Raw genomic sequence first — 17,706 nt, 5'->3', positions numbered from 1 at the left:
TTTGGTTTCAATGTAATGGCTCTGAATTCGTACGAGACTTAAAACTTGAGTGGTTTAGTGCATTAATCCTGTCACCGAAAGTTGTGTGTTTGTATCCACTTCACCTAAATATCGCTTGTATAAAAATATTACCACTACGTATCACTCCATTTTTCGGAAACTGAAAACGTAATACAAAATAATTCAACCTATCTATGAAAAACTTATAACATAATACAAAATTCAGCTCCTTTTACTTGAGCTAAAATTCACACCCCACAAACTTGATACTCTTACTAACTACGAAGGCCGTACACCATCCAATAAAAAAGTACTGTAATCACCCCTGCAACCTTAATCTTACTGAGACAAAAGAAGCGAAAACAAATCGAAAAAAAAAAACGGACTCTTCTAACAGCACCGAGGCTCTGTTTGTACATCAAGAAAAGACTCGTGTAGAACACAAATGCAAACGTGAACGTTATGCTGATTCATATCGTTGTTGGACCCAGGGCTGCCTCTGACTAACTTCGGATCTTCGTTCTTCCATTAGACACTGATGCCGGGCTCAGAACTGGACTCTGCAGGGGAAGGGAGTGCCATAAGCCGTCCCTTTTGGGCGCGAGGTGGGAGATGCTTTGCTGGTTTTCTTGATCCCATGGTCCAGGGCAAGAAAACCCCTGTACCACTTTGAGGGACTTTTTGAGGGCTCAATACCATAGGACGAACGGGGGCTACCATGACTACTGGAGCACGAAGGACACCCCATTTGGGCATCACATCCATTGTCTCGTAACCATTGGGAGCTGCTCCATCTGGCATCGTGTATGGGCTTACCATCCCGGGTTGCCATAGAGTCATGGCACCATTGTTTGTTGGACTTTGGGGCGACTGGAACTGGTTGGAGTCTACTCGGACTCTGAAGAAAGTGATGCTCACCCTTCTGTTAGGAGATGGACACATCACGTGTCGTGACATGTCAGCACTGTTTCCCCTCATGACTAAAAGGGACCTGCAGAAGTTAAACATTAACGTTTGCGCTTTTCAACCACCGTGAAAAGATAAGTCAAGCTGAAAGAACTAAGAATACGTACCCTTGTTTCAGTGATAGCATCAGCGGCCCCTTGTAGTTCCCATCATTATCGCTCAGAAGGGTGCGCCCGAAAGCCATTGCTGATTCAGAGAGGAGAAGAGTGGCGATGGGCTGGTCCAAATGCGGTGGTTTCAGGAATGGCTGTGAATATTCTCCCTACAAAATAAATGATTGCAATTAAAACCGTTTCTCTCTTAAATTAAAAAGAAAGTGCATAAACAAAGACTTATAACACAAACTAATGCCGCGAAGCGCCCTCTTTGCAGCTATGTTCTAGTAAACAATAACACAGGCGGTATCATGACAATGCAGCAAGCAAAACATAGAATACCTCCTCAAAGAAGTTGATCATGCAACCATTCGGTCGTTTATACTCCGGAATTAGCTGCCATAGTACAAAGTGATCAATCACATCTTCGAGAAGAGCTGGAATCGGCACTATATTGCCTATAAACACAAGAAAACAAATTAAAGTTAGTTTCGGTATTTAGTATGCAATGCATAGAAATGAATCGCTGATAATAAGACATTGTCCAAAATTTGACAAACTAAACTAAATGACATATAAAATAGTTGAAGTATGCATTACTAGTTTCGGTTATTACTTGTAGTATCCTCCTTGATCTGCCCGAAAATTGGAACGCCAAACTGAATAAGCTCTCTCCTGTTTCCCTTAACCTGCTTGTTGAACAAAATGAAGGTCTCGCCTGTATTCAATCAAGAAGATAACTTATAGTAGCCTTTCCTATGTTAAAAAAAACGAGTTAGCCTCAATAAAGCTACATGGAAAGTTTCGCATTCAAACTTCGGAAGCCAATTTTTTTAAGAACAAATGAATTACTACAATTATCTCCATTACACAAAACGACGTAATAGAACAATATATGAGACCAAAATAAGATACAACCCAGGATGAGACAAGGGTTCCTTTACCTGAGAGCTCTCCATTAATTCCAGCCGCGTGGAGATCATTTACAAGGTCAGTCAATTTGCAGAGCTCAGTGTCAGCGAATATGTCCTCATATAGCTTCAACCCTTTCACAACATTCACCTGCCAGTGCGGTCATCTGCTAGTCAGTAATAACTACCTGATTTTTTTTACCAGAATATACAGCATATCAACTCTTTGACTTCTATCTTACGAGTGACATTAGATTGAGGAAGAACTCACCATATGCCCTTTGACCGACTCCTTTGCTGAGAAACCTTTAGTCAATTTGATCTGGGTACGACGTGCCTCACACTCATCATGATTAGAGCATATTTCCTCGTTTACTGAATTGAGCTGCGCTTCTTGTGAACCTGCAGTAAAAGCAGAAGGTAATCAAATCGTTAAAAAGAATGCATTCTATAATCAAATGAGTTCACTAGCAAAAATCTATGTTAATCTGATGGATAACCGATAAACAATAGCCTGTCGACTGATCCAAAAAACAGTTGGTTATATTGTACCGAAGTCAGCTAGAGTATAATTAACGAACTAGCATTTATCGAACTATGCCAAAATAGCTATCATACAGAAATGATGCAAAGTTTCTATCAAATCCGAGTCTACGAACATTGGATTTGCAATAAATCACTGATAAGCATGTATTGTACGCAATCCTTTTGAAACAGAACAGAACAAGAGTGTTTTTTTACTGTCAATATCGTAAATTATGCATAATCTTCTCTACATATCGATTTAACTGTTAAGTACTGTGAATTAGGAGGTACATAAAATTTTGAATAAGCTTCAGATGATGCATTTGTGGAATGTAAATCTTCATCACAATTTCTAAAACATAAAAATGGAGATATGGGCATTTTATTCCCAATATGCCAATGCTTCCACCTGCCGCTCATAAGTGCTTTTACAAAAAGCAAAAGCTATCCCTACTCACCGCGCACAACCAAATAGGCCGGACACAGTAACAAACAATTAAACAGTATAAGCATAGAGAATATCGGAACCTTAAACAGCTGATCCGGCTGTCCAAACATAATGATACCCCAGCCGGTTGGTAATTCGGCAGCATGATACACTACTCGAAACTTATACGAATATAGGAACGAGGTGTGCAGATTAACACACGTCGAATCTAGTTGGTATGTCCAAATAAATAAAAAAAAGGGTACAAGTGGGTACATGTAGTATTACATTACTATTTCATATCGTTTTGTGTGTTAATCAAAAGTAAATTGGCACAATCATAAACAAAAATTAAAGAGAATTTTAACGAAATACTTTCGGTACCGTTTACTTTAAGGAAAAATGACAATTTTACTTTAAAAAATCACTCATGGTACTATTCACTTAACACTTTTTGTTATTTTGATTAAAACTCAAAATTTTCAAATTCATTTTATTAGTTTTCGTAAAAATTAAAATGCTAAACCCAAACGCAATTCATTGCCAACTTAACCCCTGGCTTGCCCCGAAACTCGGTATTATCAACCTAGCCGGGCCCATAGCAAGCTGGGCCCCACACCATAATAATTAATTTTAATGTTGGGATGACCACCCAAACTTTTGTCAAAGAGCACCTGCCAACCCAGATTGAACCAACAAACCAAACGCAACCCGTGACGTCAGCGGCTATGATCAGGCGCCGCCTACCCTTGAAATCAAACGGCACGCTTCTCGAGCGCCCAACTAACTCTCACACCGGTTGCATCCAAACTTTTTCCTTCACCACACCACCTCGAAAATCTGAAATCCCCGCTAAAACCTCGGGAAAACGATTCCAGCCACACTAAATTATTTTTTTACCTTTTAATTTTTAATTTCTTCAAATTAATTTTTTTTTTTTTTGGAAATTAAAAAGATATAATTAATAATAAAGAGAGATTAGTTAAGCCGGAAAATTAGAAGCATAAACAAACAGACTCTATTAAAAATCTGACTCTCCTGCCACCTTTATTTTTGACATAATTTTTGTGATAATATTATAAAATACTGTACCAAAATATGTAGTAGTTGACAATCTTACAAAAATCTCACATTAAGACAATCTCCTGAACGTTTTCTTAAACGTAAAAAAACGCAACGTTGAATTCAAAGCAGAGAAAATGGAAAACAGGGTTTTCAATCTCCAAGTAGAGGAAATGGAAAGCGACGTTTTGAATTTTACCTATTTCCAAAAATAAGTCTTGAATCACGGATCTGGGGGAATGAAAAACATGTTGCTCCTAAAATAATGGACAAAAAAAAAAAAGTAGTTTTCCTTATAATTAAAATAATATATCTTTTTGTAATCACAAAAATATCTAATAAAATTATATTTTATTTTCTCGGATACCAAACAGGAGAGGAAAAGCCCTTTAGATTCCAAACAAGTTTATTTCTTTTCTTTTCTTTTTTTCTCACTAACCAAACGGACCTAACGCTTCGTAAAACCAGAAAAATAGAACTTTCTCAGCTACAGCTACGTAGCTTAAATTGGAATTTCAAACACAACTGAATCCCGATTAAAAATTTATCAAAAAATCGAATTCGATTCATATCAAATTTCAGAATTTAATATTAAAAATTCAACCGTGGAGGAAATGAATCAGATTATTTACCTGCATCAGTAATCTCGCTATCCGGCGAAGCCTCCTCATCGGCTACCTCGTCGGCGGCGGCGCGAATTCCATTACTCTCCGCCACTTTCTCGTCACTTTCCTTCACTTTCTCTTCGTCCAAACACGATTTAACCTCCTCGCTCTTGCAATTTTCCTCTGTTCTCGAAACGTTGCCGTTCTCTACGCAGGCCTTCTGGTCCTCCATCTCCACCTTCTTCGACCCGACGTTTCGGAGCTCCACCATCACATCGGCAATGGAGTGGTACTTCTGCATCTGGAGCACCGGGATCCAATTGATCCTCCTTCGGTGTATCGCCGCGAAAACGGAGGCGTACTCGTCACCTCCTCCGCTGAGCTGAGTCAGGTGCCCACAGAGGGCGTCGATGATCGCGTTTGCCGCCGCAAACTCTCCTTTGTACCAACCAATAATGGCGTCCTTCGCCACGGCGTCTGATACCACCGTCACCGGAGCCGGCCTCGGCATCATTGCGGGTCCCAGCACCGGGGCGGCTCCATCAGTCGGCGACACCGCTGGCCCAACCGCCATCGACATCTATGTCACCGTTAATCTCGAAATCAATTCCCTTCTCTTTTTTACACACTCCGAACCGAATTCCGGTATTTTTCCGGCGTTCCTCTCTGACACTCGGGAGATTTGAGGAGGAGGGAGAGGAAAGAGAGTAGAGAAGGAGGCGGAAGAAAATTTCACATGGAGGGCTTTGGGTGGGGACTCTATATATACTCCGGAGAAAGAGTGAGAGTGGCAATGTCTGTGTCGGTGGGGACCACCGGTTGATGTGGCAATTTCGAGGTGGTATACGTGGCACTATTTTGGGGTTGTTGGCTAAAATGGGTGGAACGATAGTTAGGGCACAGTTGGCCGACTGCAGAGGCGGGGACGCGGGGTAAGTAGAGGTAAAATTATAAATATACCCTTGCTCTGAGTGAATTAGGTTTATGGCACGTGCAATATTTGGCTGGCGGGGATTTTCATGTGCACCAGTGTACATGTATAAGAAAAAGGCTTTCTACTTTTCATTTTTGGACCGTATAGATAAATCCAAGACATCGAGCGATTAGCTGATTTAATAGTACTTGTTTTCGTTTTATTTAAGAGGTTTTAAATTTGATTCGAATCAATATATTTGTAGTCCTTTGTTGTAATTAGTTCGGTTACGGTAGCGTAATTTTATTATGGTATTTTTTATCATTGTAAAACTCGTGTCAAAATTGGTAAGTAACATTAGTTTAATGGTGATGATCGATACGATAATGTAAAAAAAAAGCAGACTAGGTTGGGGTTCAAAACGTCTAACAAAACATATCTTATTTGAAAAGGCTTTTAAAATGATTGAAAATATTTTTGATGACAATGCTTTTTAAACAAATCCTTAATAAAAATCAAAATGAATTTTGAAAAAACACTTTAAGTACTTTCTGCAGGGAGCACAAAATATGTGATTCTTTTTAAAAAAAACATTTAAAGTGCCTTTGAAATTCAAAATCAATTTCACTAAAAACAAATTCAATTATTTTAAAAGCACTTTTAAACAAGCGCATATATGATAAGTTCATAAAGCCGCTTTGGCCATTTACATTTCCAATTTTTCTGCATTTTCATCTACTGTTTTTGTCATTATTTTTCCATAAACTTTGGAATTGTATTACTCATGAACCGTCTAATATTTTTATACGGTACCAATGTCCAACTCAGACTTATATTCTAACCAAGTTCATAATTACAGTTTTATCAAATTAAATATTGGGTGGATTTTTCAATAATCTCTTAACATGTATTGCAGAAGCGCGTATTAGTTTATGATTTAATTCAAAGAATCCAAAGTTACGATAGCGTAATTTTATTATGGCGCTTTTTATCGTTGTAAAACTCGCGTCAAAATTGGTAAGTAACACTAGTCTAATGGTGACACTAGTCTAATGGTGACGATCGATACGATAATGTAAAAAAAAGCAAACTAGGTTAGGGTTTGAAACGTCTATGAAAACATATCTCATTTAGAAAAGCTTTTAAAATGATTGAAAATACTTTTGATGATAATATTTTTTAAACCAATTCTTAATAAAAATTAAAAGGAATTTTGGAAAAGCACTTTAAGTGCTTCCTGTGACATCCCACATCGCCCAGGGGAGTGATCCTTAAATGTATATTCTCATCTCTACCTAGCACGAGTCCTTTTGGGAGCTCACTGGCTTCAGGTTCCATAGGAACTCCGAAGTTAAGCGAGAAGGGGGCTAGAGCAATCCCATGATGGGTGACCCACTGGGAAGTTACTCGTGAGTTCCCAAAAACAAAACCGTGAGGGAATGGTAAGCCCAAAGCGGACAATATCGTGCTACGGTGGTGGAGCGGGCCCGGAAAGTTGGGTGGATTGTGACATTCCACATCGCCCAGGGGAGTGATCCTTAAACGTATATTCTCATCCCTACTTAGCACGAAGCCTTTTGGGAGCTCACTGGCTTCAGGTTCCGTAGGAACTCCGAAGTTAAGCGAGAAGGGGGCTAGAGCAATCCCATGATGGGTGAACCACTGGGAAGTTGCTCATGAGTTCCCAAAAACAAAACCGTGAGGGAATGGTAAGCCCAAAGCGGACAATATCGTGCTACGGTGGTGGAGCGGGCCCGGGAAGTGATCTGCTCCGGGCCGGGATGTGACAATTGGTATCAGAGCCTAACCCTGTCTGTGGTGTGCCGACGAGGACGTCGAGCCCCTAAGGAGGGTGGATTGTGACATCCCACATCGCCCAGGGGAGTGATCCTTAAATGTATATTCTCATCTCTACCTAGCACGAGGCCTTTTGGGAGCTCACTGGCTTCAGGTTCCATAGGAACTCCGAAGTTAAGTGAGAAGGGGGCTAGAGCAATCCCATGATGGGTAACCCACTGGGAAGTTGCTCGTGAGTTCCCAAAAACAAAACCATGAGGGCATGGTAAGCCCAAAGCGGACAATATCGTGCTACGGTAGTGGAGCGGGCCCGGAAAGTTGGGTGGATTGTGACATCCCACATCGCCCAGGGGAGTGATCCTTAAATGTATATTCTCATCCCTACTTAGTACGAGGCCTTTTGGGAGCTCACTGGCTTCGGGTTCCGTAGGAACTCCGAAGTTAAGCGAGAATGGGGCTAGAGCAATCCCATGATGGGTGACCCACTGGGAAGTTGCTCGTGAGTTCCCAAAAACAAAACCGTGAGGGAATGGTAAGCCCAAAGCGGACAATATCGTGCTACGGTGGTGGAGCGGGCCCGGAAAGTTGGGTGGATTGTGACATCCCACATCGCCCAGGGGAGTGATCCTTAAATGTATATTCTCATCCCTACTTAGCACGAGGTCTTTTGGGAGCTCACTGGCTTCGGGTTCCGTAGGAACTCCGAAGTTAAGCGAGAATGGGGCTAGAGCAATCCCATGATGGGTGACCCACTGGGAAGTTGCTCGTGAGTTCCCAAAAACAAAACCGTGAGGGAATGGTAAGCCCAAAGCGGACAATATCGTGCTACGGTGGTGGAGCGGGCCCGGAAAGTGATCCACCCTGGACCGGGATGTGACACTTCCTGTAAGATAAATACTTCATGCAAGAAGCACAAGATATGTGCTTCCTGCAATAAGCACAAGATATGTGCTTCCTAATAAAAAAAAAACATATAAAGTGTGTGACGGCCAGCACGTCTTGGTCTTGGTCCGGGCGTGTCACTTTTGGAACTCAAAATCAATTTCATTAAAAACAATTTCAGTTATTTTAAAAACACTTCCAAGCAAACGCATATATGGTAAGTTTATAAAATCGCTTTGGCCATTTACATTTCCAATTTTTCTGCATTTTCATCTACTACTTTTGTCATTATTTTTCCATAAACTTTGGAATTGTATTACTCATGAACCGTCTAATATTTTTATATGGTACCAATGTCCTAACTTGGTAATTTGGATGTGAACTCAGCCTTATATTATAACCAAGTTCTTAATTACAGTTTTATCAAATTAAATATTGGGTGAATTTTTCAATAATCTCTTAATATGTATTGCAGAAGCGTATTAGTTTATGATTTAATTCAAAGAATCCAAAGTATATTATATTATTGATGCTTAACTGCCCTCTCATGCCGAGTGCGGATTTTAAGCTCACCATTGATATCGACACATTCAAAATCGTCAAATATTCGGAGCGTTCTTCAATTCAATTTTTTTTCTTTTTTCTTGTTGCTGGATATCTTGTCCGTACAGATCTTCTCTTTGTTTTTAGGAATTATTTAATTTAAATATCTAACATTGAATCTAATTAATATGATCTAACTAACGATCATAACGTTGGCTAAAATATATGCAAGTAACTATTCGAGTAATATAATCAATCTAATCATATTATACAATCATATATTTGATCTGATCATTTAATTCGTAAACTGTCCAAAAATAAAAGAATATTAACAGATTAACGGTCATTACTAATTAGCGCACTGCATTCGTGTAACTATTAATAAGTTATTTCGCCTGAAGGGCAGTTACTCGATTAATGAATTGTACCAAGTAATCGATTTGCTCGATCGGTCATTTTAATCATTAACTAAGTTATGTGTATTGTAATTTTCTAAGAATTCCATATATGTAACACTTTTAATCTATTTCGGCTTTTTTTTTATTTTATAGAAGTACGATATTTATTGATGTAAAATAAAAGCGTACAAGCTGAGGATAGCATGCTTAAATAGGTCTTGATAAAAACCTTGCAGGGGCTTTCAACCCGGTCTAAGGGAAAAAGAGCAAGATACGTTGACTTTATTTGATGAGATCATTTGTTCATAAAATACATCAAGGTTAGCTCAAGTAGCATGCTATAGTACTAAAGCTTTGATGGGATCATTCACAACGAAAATTCATTAACCTAATGTTAGTTTAATGGTCATATAACTATTGAGGTAACTTCTAGTGAGTTTTGGACTAAATTGTTTAGTGAGTTTTTTGTTTTAAGACTTTGTTTTGATGTACTAGCAATATTCAAGAAGGGATGTTGAACCAAATTCATGCACCATTGCACACCAAAAATCTGTGCAACTCCAGTAACCTATAAGAAAGCGAATAACCATGATCGGACTGGTCTTGGGTACCGGTGTGGTGCCAACCAAAAGCTCTCCAAACGGTTAAGTTAGTAAAGCAATACTAAGACTCAATCAGTGGCCGGCAAGAGAATAAGGAAAGAATATGCATTGTACTAGTGAATTACGTTACCAGAATCATGCTTTAGACGGGGATATTTATACTAGTTGGGAGAGAGACCTTTTAGGATGTGAAATCCGTATTAAACCAAGAGAATCCAAGAGAACAAGATTGGATATTGTTTCCTCTTAGGAGTGTGATTTCTTATGGCGTACGTCAATTCGTAGATTGTAGGAATCTCCAAGAATATAGGAAACCTGTCTGATCCTCGTCGTATCAAGTTTTCATGTCTTGTGGAACAAGAATGGTCGATTTCAACGAAATCACCAGACTTTGCCTACCTTTTCGGACCACACCAAGAGCAACTCCATTCGATCGAAGCTGTTGATTCCAAGACCAGGCTTCTGAAGTACGGGTTTTATGATCCACCTTTGCCCGGCCTTGAAAAATTTTCATGGTCCCAAAGGGAAAACCGAATTTATTAAGAGCTCGGATACAAGATTGAATACTCTCAACTAACTATATTTATTTAAGCTTTAGAAGAAAAAAAAAAAAAAACAAAGATGTGTTGATGCATCTATCGAAAAAAAAAAAAAAAAAACAAAATATAAACACAAGAGGTGGTTTTGCCCATAATGCTATTTGACATCACTATAAGTAGGCATAACAAATTTTACGACAAGACGACCCAGAAAATGCCATATATGTGGTGTAGGGCAGCAGCCCCGTAATCGGCAAAGTTCGTTTTTGGGTGGTAGGGTCCAATGAGAGAGCTCCATTGTTGGCTTGTAGACAAGGAAGGAAAGTTGTGTGGTTCCGAGAGTGTAGAGCGGTGCCTTAAAGTTTTAGGGTTAGCAGTTTGTGCCTTCTTCTTTGTTGTGTCCACAGACTCCACTCTCCACGGAAGACATGGATGGATGGTCGATAGATTCTCAGCAGTTGCCACTATCCACCACCATAAAAGACAGTAGTGGACTGCCAAACCAAGCCGGCTGGCTGGCTAAACTGCTCATAAAAAAAGCCACTTGCAAAGCAATCGGCTTATTGCTTTTCCCCTTTTTGTATTATTTTAGTGCAGAACCTTTCTTATTCTTCAATAATGTTTGCTGTCAGTCCTGTTGCTCTAATTTTGCATGAAAACAAAATAAGCAGCTTCTTTCATAAGCTAATTGATGTTTACCTGTCAATCCATGTGAGTTTAAATCTTTATGTTTACAGAATACAGAGAGATACCAACTATAATGCACATAAAACATTTGATTGACATTACATTCACATGAGAACATATCCCATTTTTGTTTTAGTACGCAATGTAGATTTAATTTCAAACTTAATTATGTGGTCTTTAATTGATATTCTAATGTTATCATAATTGAAAATTAGAATATACGATGCTAGGGATCAGTCATGAATGCAAAACTAAGCCGTGAAACTAAAAAAAAAAACACGTGAGGGAGAGGAGGGAGTGAGGACGAGATGATCATCCAAGCCACTACTTGAATTCGTCCTCCAGAGAATATATATGACTTAAGATCTTAGATATTAATTCGTACAATCAATATCTATTAAGTAATGTCGTATATAAATGAACGATACTAAAACACCTCACATCTTTTTTGCCACAAAAACATCTTTGTTAAATTAGTTAACAAAATTTTATTCTGTGTTTTATTTGAAATTTTTTCTCCAACATATAAAAAGTATAAGAACTTATTTGAAAGTGCTTTCAAAATGGCTGAAAACATTTTTGATGAAAATGTTTTTGGAACCAATCTCTAGTAAAAATGCAAGTGAATCATGAAGAATCACTTTAAGTGCTTTTGGAACCTAAAAACATTTACTTTGAAAAGATTTCAGTCAATTGAAAAGAACTTCCAAACGAATTCTATTATATATATATTTTTCTACGGTATAAGGTATACATCTTTTTAACAAGAGCATTTTTAGTCGTGTCACCTGTGCACTTTATGTGTTTAAAAAAGGGTTAGAGAATCCAATTTGGGTATAAATATCTATACATACCTGTCACTTTCCTTGATAGTATGGCAAATGAATAAAATTACGCTTTTAATCTTCCAATTAGGATACAAAGCTCTTGTTTCGAAAAGGAATGACAACGTCTTCGCCTCCTTTAAGCAAATTAACAGTGAATAAATTAAATTTAAAGGGCTTTAACCTTTATTAGATTCTGTCAATTGAGAGTAATTTATATAGCATGTGTAGTGGCAGACTCACTAACGGGCAGGGAGGCAGTTGATATTTCGAATTCCAGTAAATTTCTAAGGATAATTTGGGTGTAGCCCTTTGAAGTGTGGGCATCATTTTGGCTAGATAATATTTCTAAAAATATATCTAAGAAATGTTCGTGAACTTTACATGTGACTCTCCAAATAGTTTTTCTTAAATTCACCATTGGATATATGTATAATATTATTGTTTATGTCAATGTTACATAAAAAAAATACAATTATATTTTATTATTGACAAAAAATTATAATAACAATGCACTTGTGACATGTAAATCTTTTTCGTAAAATGGCAGAATTGTTATAAAATTAAAATAACTCTACGTGGCCAAGTTTTGCAAGGAATCCAAGCCTAAGCTTAAACTTTATAGTGGGGAAAAAAGCCATGATTCCATTTGCCTTCTCAGCTCAAAATCGAAGGTGCACACGAGACTTGAGAGGTCCATGTAAAATGGATGTCCAAGAAAGTGTACCATTTGGATGGAGACCCACAAAAGCACTTTGTAGAAAAGTCAAAATTCAATTTCTAACTTTCACGCAATTTGTTATCTTCTAAACTTCATGTACCAATAGAAACTCTACATGCATGTATTCCTTCTACGATGAACATCAGTCTATATCAATATTATATATAAGAGAAATGCTAAACGACATCTATCAGAGTATGATTCTTCATGGACTCTATATTACTTCACAATTTAACGTCAATTCACATGCTACATTATAACACTGTGTCAGAAACGTGAGGTAACAGAGAGTCTATGAAGAGTCTCACTTTTGAAAGAGTCATCTTGATATTTATGTATATATAATTTAGCATATACTTAGTTAGAGGGAACCAATTATCCTGATGATCAATAAGGACAAAAATCTATATATCGATTTCGTATATGTACTTACGTGTTCACTGTGCATGCCAACTTTTAGGGTTCCATTTGGGATGTGACATTTCAAGCATGAGAACTTTAGTTACTTATGCTCCAATATCTGAGAGTTTAGGTCAAACAGCTGGATGAATACATTGATAATACTATGTAAGTGGTTACTACATATATTCCACATTTTAAAATTATAATTATGGCATTTAGTCGAAGATTGATCTTATGTACCTATAGTATGGATCTTACCCAGAAAGGCGGATTCCTGAAATTTTCTCAAAGGTGGGTTATAATTTCTTTTTTCCCGAATCCTCCCATTTATTGATTGGAGTCGTTTTGGGAGCTGCTTTGATGTAATTGGCTAACTTTTGCTTAGGTGAGATTGTCTTATTTTCGTTGAATGAGACGAATTTCCAGTAAATTAGCAATTTTGTTTTTCATAAACGCAATTGGGTTAGAACCCGCCCACCCTAGCCTATATGGTCCTAGGACACCATGAAGATATAAAAGAATCTTTGTATTCATCCAAAAAATGAGACCACCCCTTTACTTCGAACGTGTTTGAGCTTGTGACAAGTACTACTTTTTGTTAAATTTGGATGGTGGAGGAGGAAGATGCACAGAACTCACACATATGTAACGTGGACCATTTAAACTTGTAGCAGAAGTGGTTGCATTTTTTCCCATTTATTGTGAAAACGCAATTAAAATGATCGAACATGTCATCATGTGGTTTGCTCACGGCCGTGAGGTTTGGGAAAAAGATAGTTAAAGAAGAAATCGATTCCTTTTCGTGATCTGTAAAATCTCTATGATATAAGGTGCTCGAAAGAAAAAAGTATTAGTTGATAATCTTAGGCTTTCTACCTCCTTTGTTCTATTCTATTCCTTTTTTTTTTTTTTTTTTCCTTTCATGCTAGTATAGGTAGATTATAAAAATATTTTATTAATTTATGATTTTAGTTTGTTTGTAGACGTGAACAAAAAATTTACAAATACTTTGGTTAGGAGATACGATTATGAGACAAAAGCTCAAGACAAAAGGGATAGAGGAAGACCTAGGAAGACTTAGAAATATACTCTAAGAAAAGATATGGAGTACTTGGAGCTAACGGAAGACTTGATACAAAACTGAGCGCAATGACATTCTAAGATTCATACTGACGACCCCACTTGGTGGGATAAGACATAAGACATTGTTGTTGTTGCTTGATTTTAGTTTGTGTAATATTATTTATTACTGCAAATGGAGCTTTACATATAGTTTCATTAAAAAAAAAATTATGTCCCCAATTCGAATCGAATTCAATCCGCAAAAACAAAAAAACAATCATGCTTATGCACTATGGTGCGGATACGATCCTTATTGATTTCCCTTCTTCCTAACAACTAGCTATTTAACTCAAACTCTATTCAAAATATTATTTATTATAGATTTATATATATGCATGATTCTCATTGCCAACCTCAAAGTTGATATATCTGTTGAGGACAAATGTATAGCATCCCTCTCCAAATTAATAATGGTGTGCAAATGATGTGCTATTTGTTTTAGAAGTTGTTTGGGCCCAAAATATTATTGCTGGGCCGAGCAGCAGGATGTGCTCGGCCCAAGGTGATGATAAATACTATGGGCCAGATAATAAATCCCGGATCAGCTGGCAGGGTCGGCCAAATCCTATCCTAAGGGGTCCGGATGAATAGGAGAGGTCGAGGAAGTCCTAATGCGACCAGGAGTCTCGACCGGCAAGGAATGGAGTCACGAAAAGAAGGAAAATTCAGAATCCCAGTAGGATTAGGTTTGTTCGAGTTAGAGGCGAAATGGAGCAAGGACTCCCAATCCAAATCAGAATTGGTTTTCAAGGAATGGGGCACTATAAATACAAGAAATCATGCAACAGAAAAGGACCTTCACAATCAGCATACAATTGCCCTGCGCAAAACCTCTCAAACACCTTGAGATTTCTCCTTTTCTTTTCCCCGCCGACACACCTTCAGTTTGGATAAACAGCACTGTGGAAGCACCCGGCGAGCATCTTCAGTTTGGATAAACAGCACTGCTGCCGCAGAATCAGCCGACCGAGAAGCACCTTCAGTTTGGATAAACAGCACTGCGTCGAGGTCGACCGGTTATCTATCTAAGTCTCGGCCGAGAAGGGTTTTCGAACCTTTATTGGCAGAGGTCACCTTGCTAGCCTTTTCGGCATAGTCAGGTGTTACGAATCGCATTGCTCGGCGTACAGGACGCCGAGTTATTTTATGATTGGATACTCGCAAGTAGGTTTCAGGGTTCGGCATTCCGACGGCCGAACTACGTTTACCATCAAGACATACATCACGTTCGAGTACCTGTGCCCGTACAGTTTGGTCTCGATTCGACGTGCTTATACTCTTACGAATATAATCACGGTGACCGAATCGGGCTCCGACGATTATTGAACTCCGCAGAATTAGCAGCCTTGTCTTCAGGCTGTAGAACTCAGATACCGAGAGCGTTCCTTCCTCGGTCGCAATCGCAAGATACAGAAGTCAACGACGCGCTCCAAGCGACATCAACAAATTTTACTCCTCGGCCGAGCTCGGCCGACGAGTTGGCACGCCCCGCATTCAACCGAAGGACGTAGTTAGCTTACTAGTTACTCGGCCTGCGCGCCACGTAGGTTTTGTAATTATTAGGGTCAACATTTTGGCACGGCCAGTGAGACCTTTTGTGCTAAACCTTCGGAGTTCATGACCATTGAGACGCGGTCTACGAAGCAGAAAACAACCATGGGAAAGTCAACGACTGACTTGCCAGTGCACGGCCTTGGGCATGATTTGCATTCTACAAAAAATCCGATCATAATTGCGCCGCCCGAGGCCACAAGTGTAACACGCCGAGAGAATGAAGTCTGTCTCGGCGGGCAACCTTACAACCCCGCAGTCCCGAATCAAACAGCTGGAATGATCATGGAAGGGATTGTGGAAGATTGTGATGACGATGGTGGGGAAGGTTCCGACCCACCAACTAGGACATTCCTTCGGAGACGACTGGATGAACAATATCGTCAGGTCGAGCAGTCGATTGGTCAGAAGATGAATGATTTGCTAGACGCAATACGTAGTAACAGCGACACACAGACCAGAATGCTTGAACTACTCGTTAGTAAAGCCTTCGAAGATGGCCAGGTCGGCCAGCCTCGGCAGCTCCCGACGAATGTGCTTATACCAGCCGAGAGAGGGTCCGCTCGGCCGCAACCAGTCCCCTTAGAAAGAAGAGGACCAGGAAATAGAGCCGAGGGACCAAGCCAGGGAGAAGAAGTCGCTTCCATAAACGTGACCGAAGTCCAGAGAATGATAGATTCGGCCCTAAAAAAGGGGCCGAAGTTTCCGAAATTCATTCACCCATACCCGGCCTATGTGGAAAGGTTTGAATACCCACGAGGATTTAAAATCCCCGATTCCAGTCTCTTCACCGGGGAATCATCTTTATCCTCACTAGAACATGTGGCTCGGTTCACAGCGCAGTGTGGGGACGTCAATAGCGATTTCTACAAACTACGGCTGTTTAACTTTTCACTGACAGGCTCAGCTTTCGCCTGGTACATTAATCTTCCACCCAACTCCGTGCAGAGTTGGGAAGAGTTGGTCGAAAAGTTCCATGAACAATTCTATCGGCCAGGGATGGAGATGTCCGTATCATCGTTGGCCAGGATGGCTCAAGCATCTGACGAATCTCCAATGGAATACTTGACAAGGTTTAAATCGGCCAGGAATTGGTGCCGAGTGCCACTCCCCGAAGTGGAATTCGTCAGGATCGCCCTCAACGGATTAGACGTGGAGTACAAAAAGAAGTTCCTGGGGGCAAATATTCGAGATATGTACGAACTTGCTCAACATGTCGAACAATATGATTATCTACTCCGAGAAGAAAAGATATCGAAGTCACCATCCCGAGGGACGTTGTATAAGAACCCCACGGTGAGCTATGCATCGGCCGAAAGTGAAGAACCTCAGTATGCTAGTGTGGATGCGGCCGAGATAGTAATAGACAAACCCTATGTTTGCAAGGCTTTGGCGCAAGTAAATACCAAAGACGCCAAAACCCGTTTGGCCGCCGAGGAAACGAGTAAGTCATCAAAAGTATACACTTTTGATATCACCAAAGCTGATGCAATTTTCGATCAATTATTGGCAGCAAAAATCATCAAGCTTCGGCCGGGACATACTATCCCTAAGGCCGATGAATTAAAAGGAAAGATATACTGCAAGTATCATAATTCTAATAAGCATGCAACCAATAATTGTGTTGTGTTCCGGGACACAATTCAAAGTTGGATCGAAAAAGGAAAGTTGAAATTTCCGGAAAAGATGGCGGTCGATGTTAATCCTTTCCCTTCAACAACGATTGGTATGGTGGATGCTCACCTTCCCAGAAACAAAGGGAAGGCCGAATATGTCCCGGTGCAGCATATCCGTCAACGGAATGGTCGAACAAGACTAAAGCTTGATATATTTTCAAATGCACCACCAACGGAACAATCGGTGCAACCCGCCGATGAGCCGATGACGAGGTCAAATTCCGACGAAACTTGTGGATCGAAGGTTTTATGTGACCATTGTAAAACAACAGTTGAACCTGGGAAGAAATCTTCAACACCACCAACGGCCCCTACGGCGTCTTGACTTCGACGCACCATTCTATAATGAGGATTATTATTCGCGCAATACCAATAGTTCGGGCTCACCAGTTGATCGCAAAACTTTCAAGCCACCCAGGACATCGGATCAACGCTGGTACAGTTACAACTCTCCAACT

At 39.7% G+C, this 17,706-nt stretch overlaps 1 protein-coding gene across 1 annotated transcript; it reads right to left on the bottom strand.

Moving 5' to 3' along the window:
• Nucleotides 1–168: 168 nt before the first annotated feature.
• On the bottom strand, nucleotides 169–5,327 carry LOC125478575 (RNA demethylase ALKBH10B-like). Its single transcript, XM_048586861.1, has 7 exons — nucleotides 4,619–5,327; nucleotides 2,244–2,374; nucleotides 2,006–2,123; nucleotides 1,678–1,779; nucleotides 1,404–1,519; nucleotides 1,074–1,228; nucleotides 169–991 (listed from the first exon to the last, which is right to left on the bottom strand). Exons 1-7 carry the CDS (start codon nucleotides 5,169–5,171, stop codon nucleotides 529–531), a joined length of 1,638 nt encoding a protein of 545 aa, XP_048442818.1. The 5' UTR covers nucleotides 5,172–5,327; the 3' UTR covers nucleotides 169–528.
• Between the last annotated feature and the right edge of the window lie 12,379 nt (nucleotides 5,328–17,706).

Source organism: the organism of the source record quoted next, unplaced genomic scaffold (assembly GCF_019419815.1).
Source record: "Pyrus x bretschneideri cultivar Hongxiangsu unplaced genomic scaffold, Pyrus_bretschneideri_v1 Contig25, whole genome shotgun sequence".
Classification (NCBI taxonomy): domain Eukaryota; kingdom Viridiplantae; phylum Streptophyta; class Magnoliopsida; order Rosales; family Rosaceae; genus Pyrus; species Pyrus x bretschneideri.
Note: the sequence above shows the minus strand (reverse complement) of the source record. Positions and strands in the feature narration are given on the sequence as shown.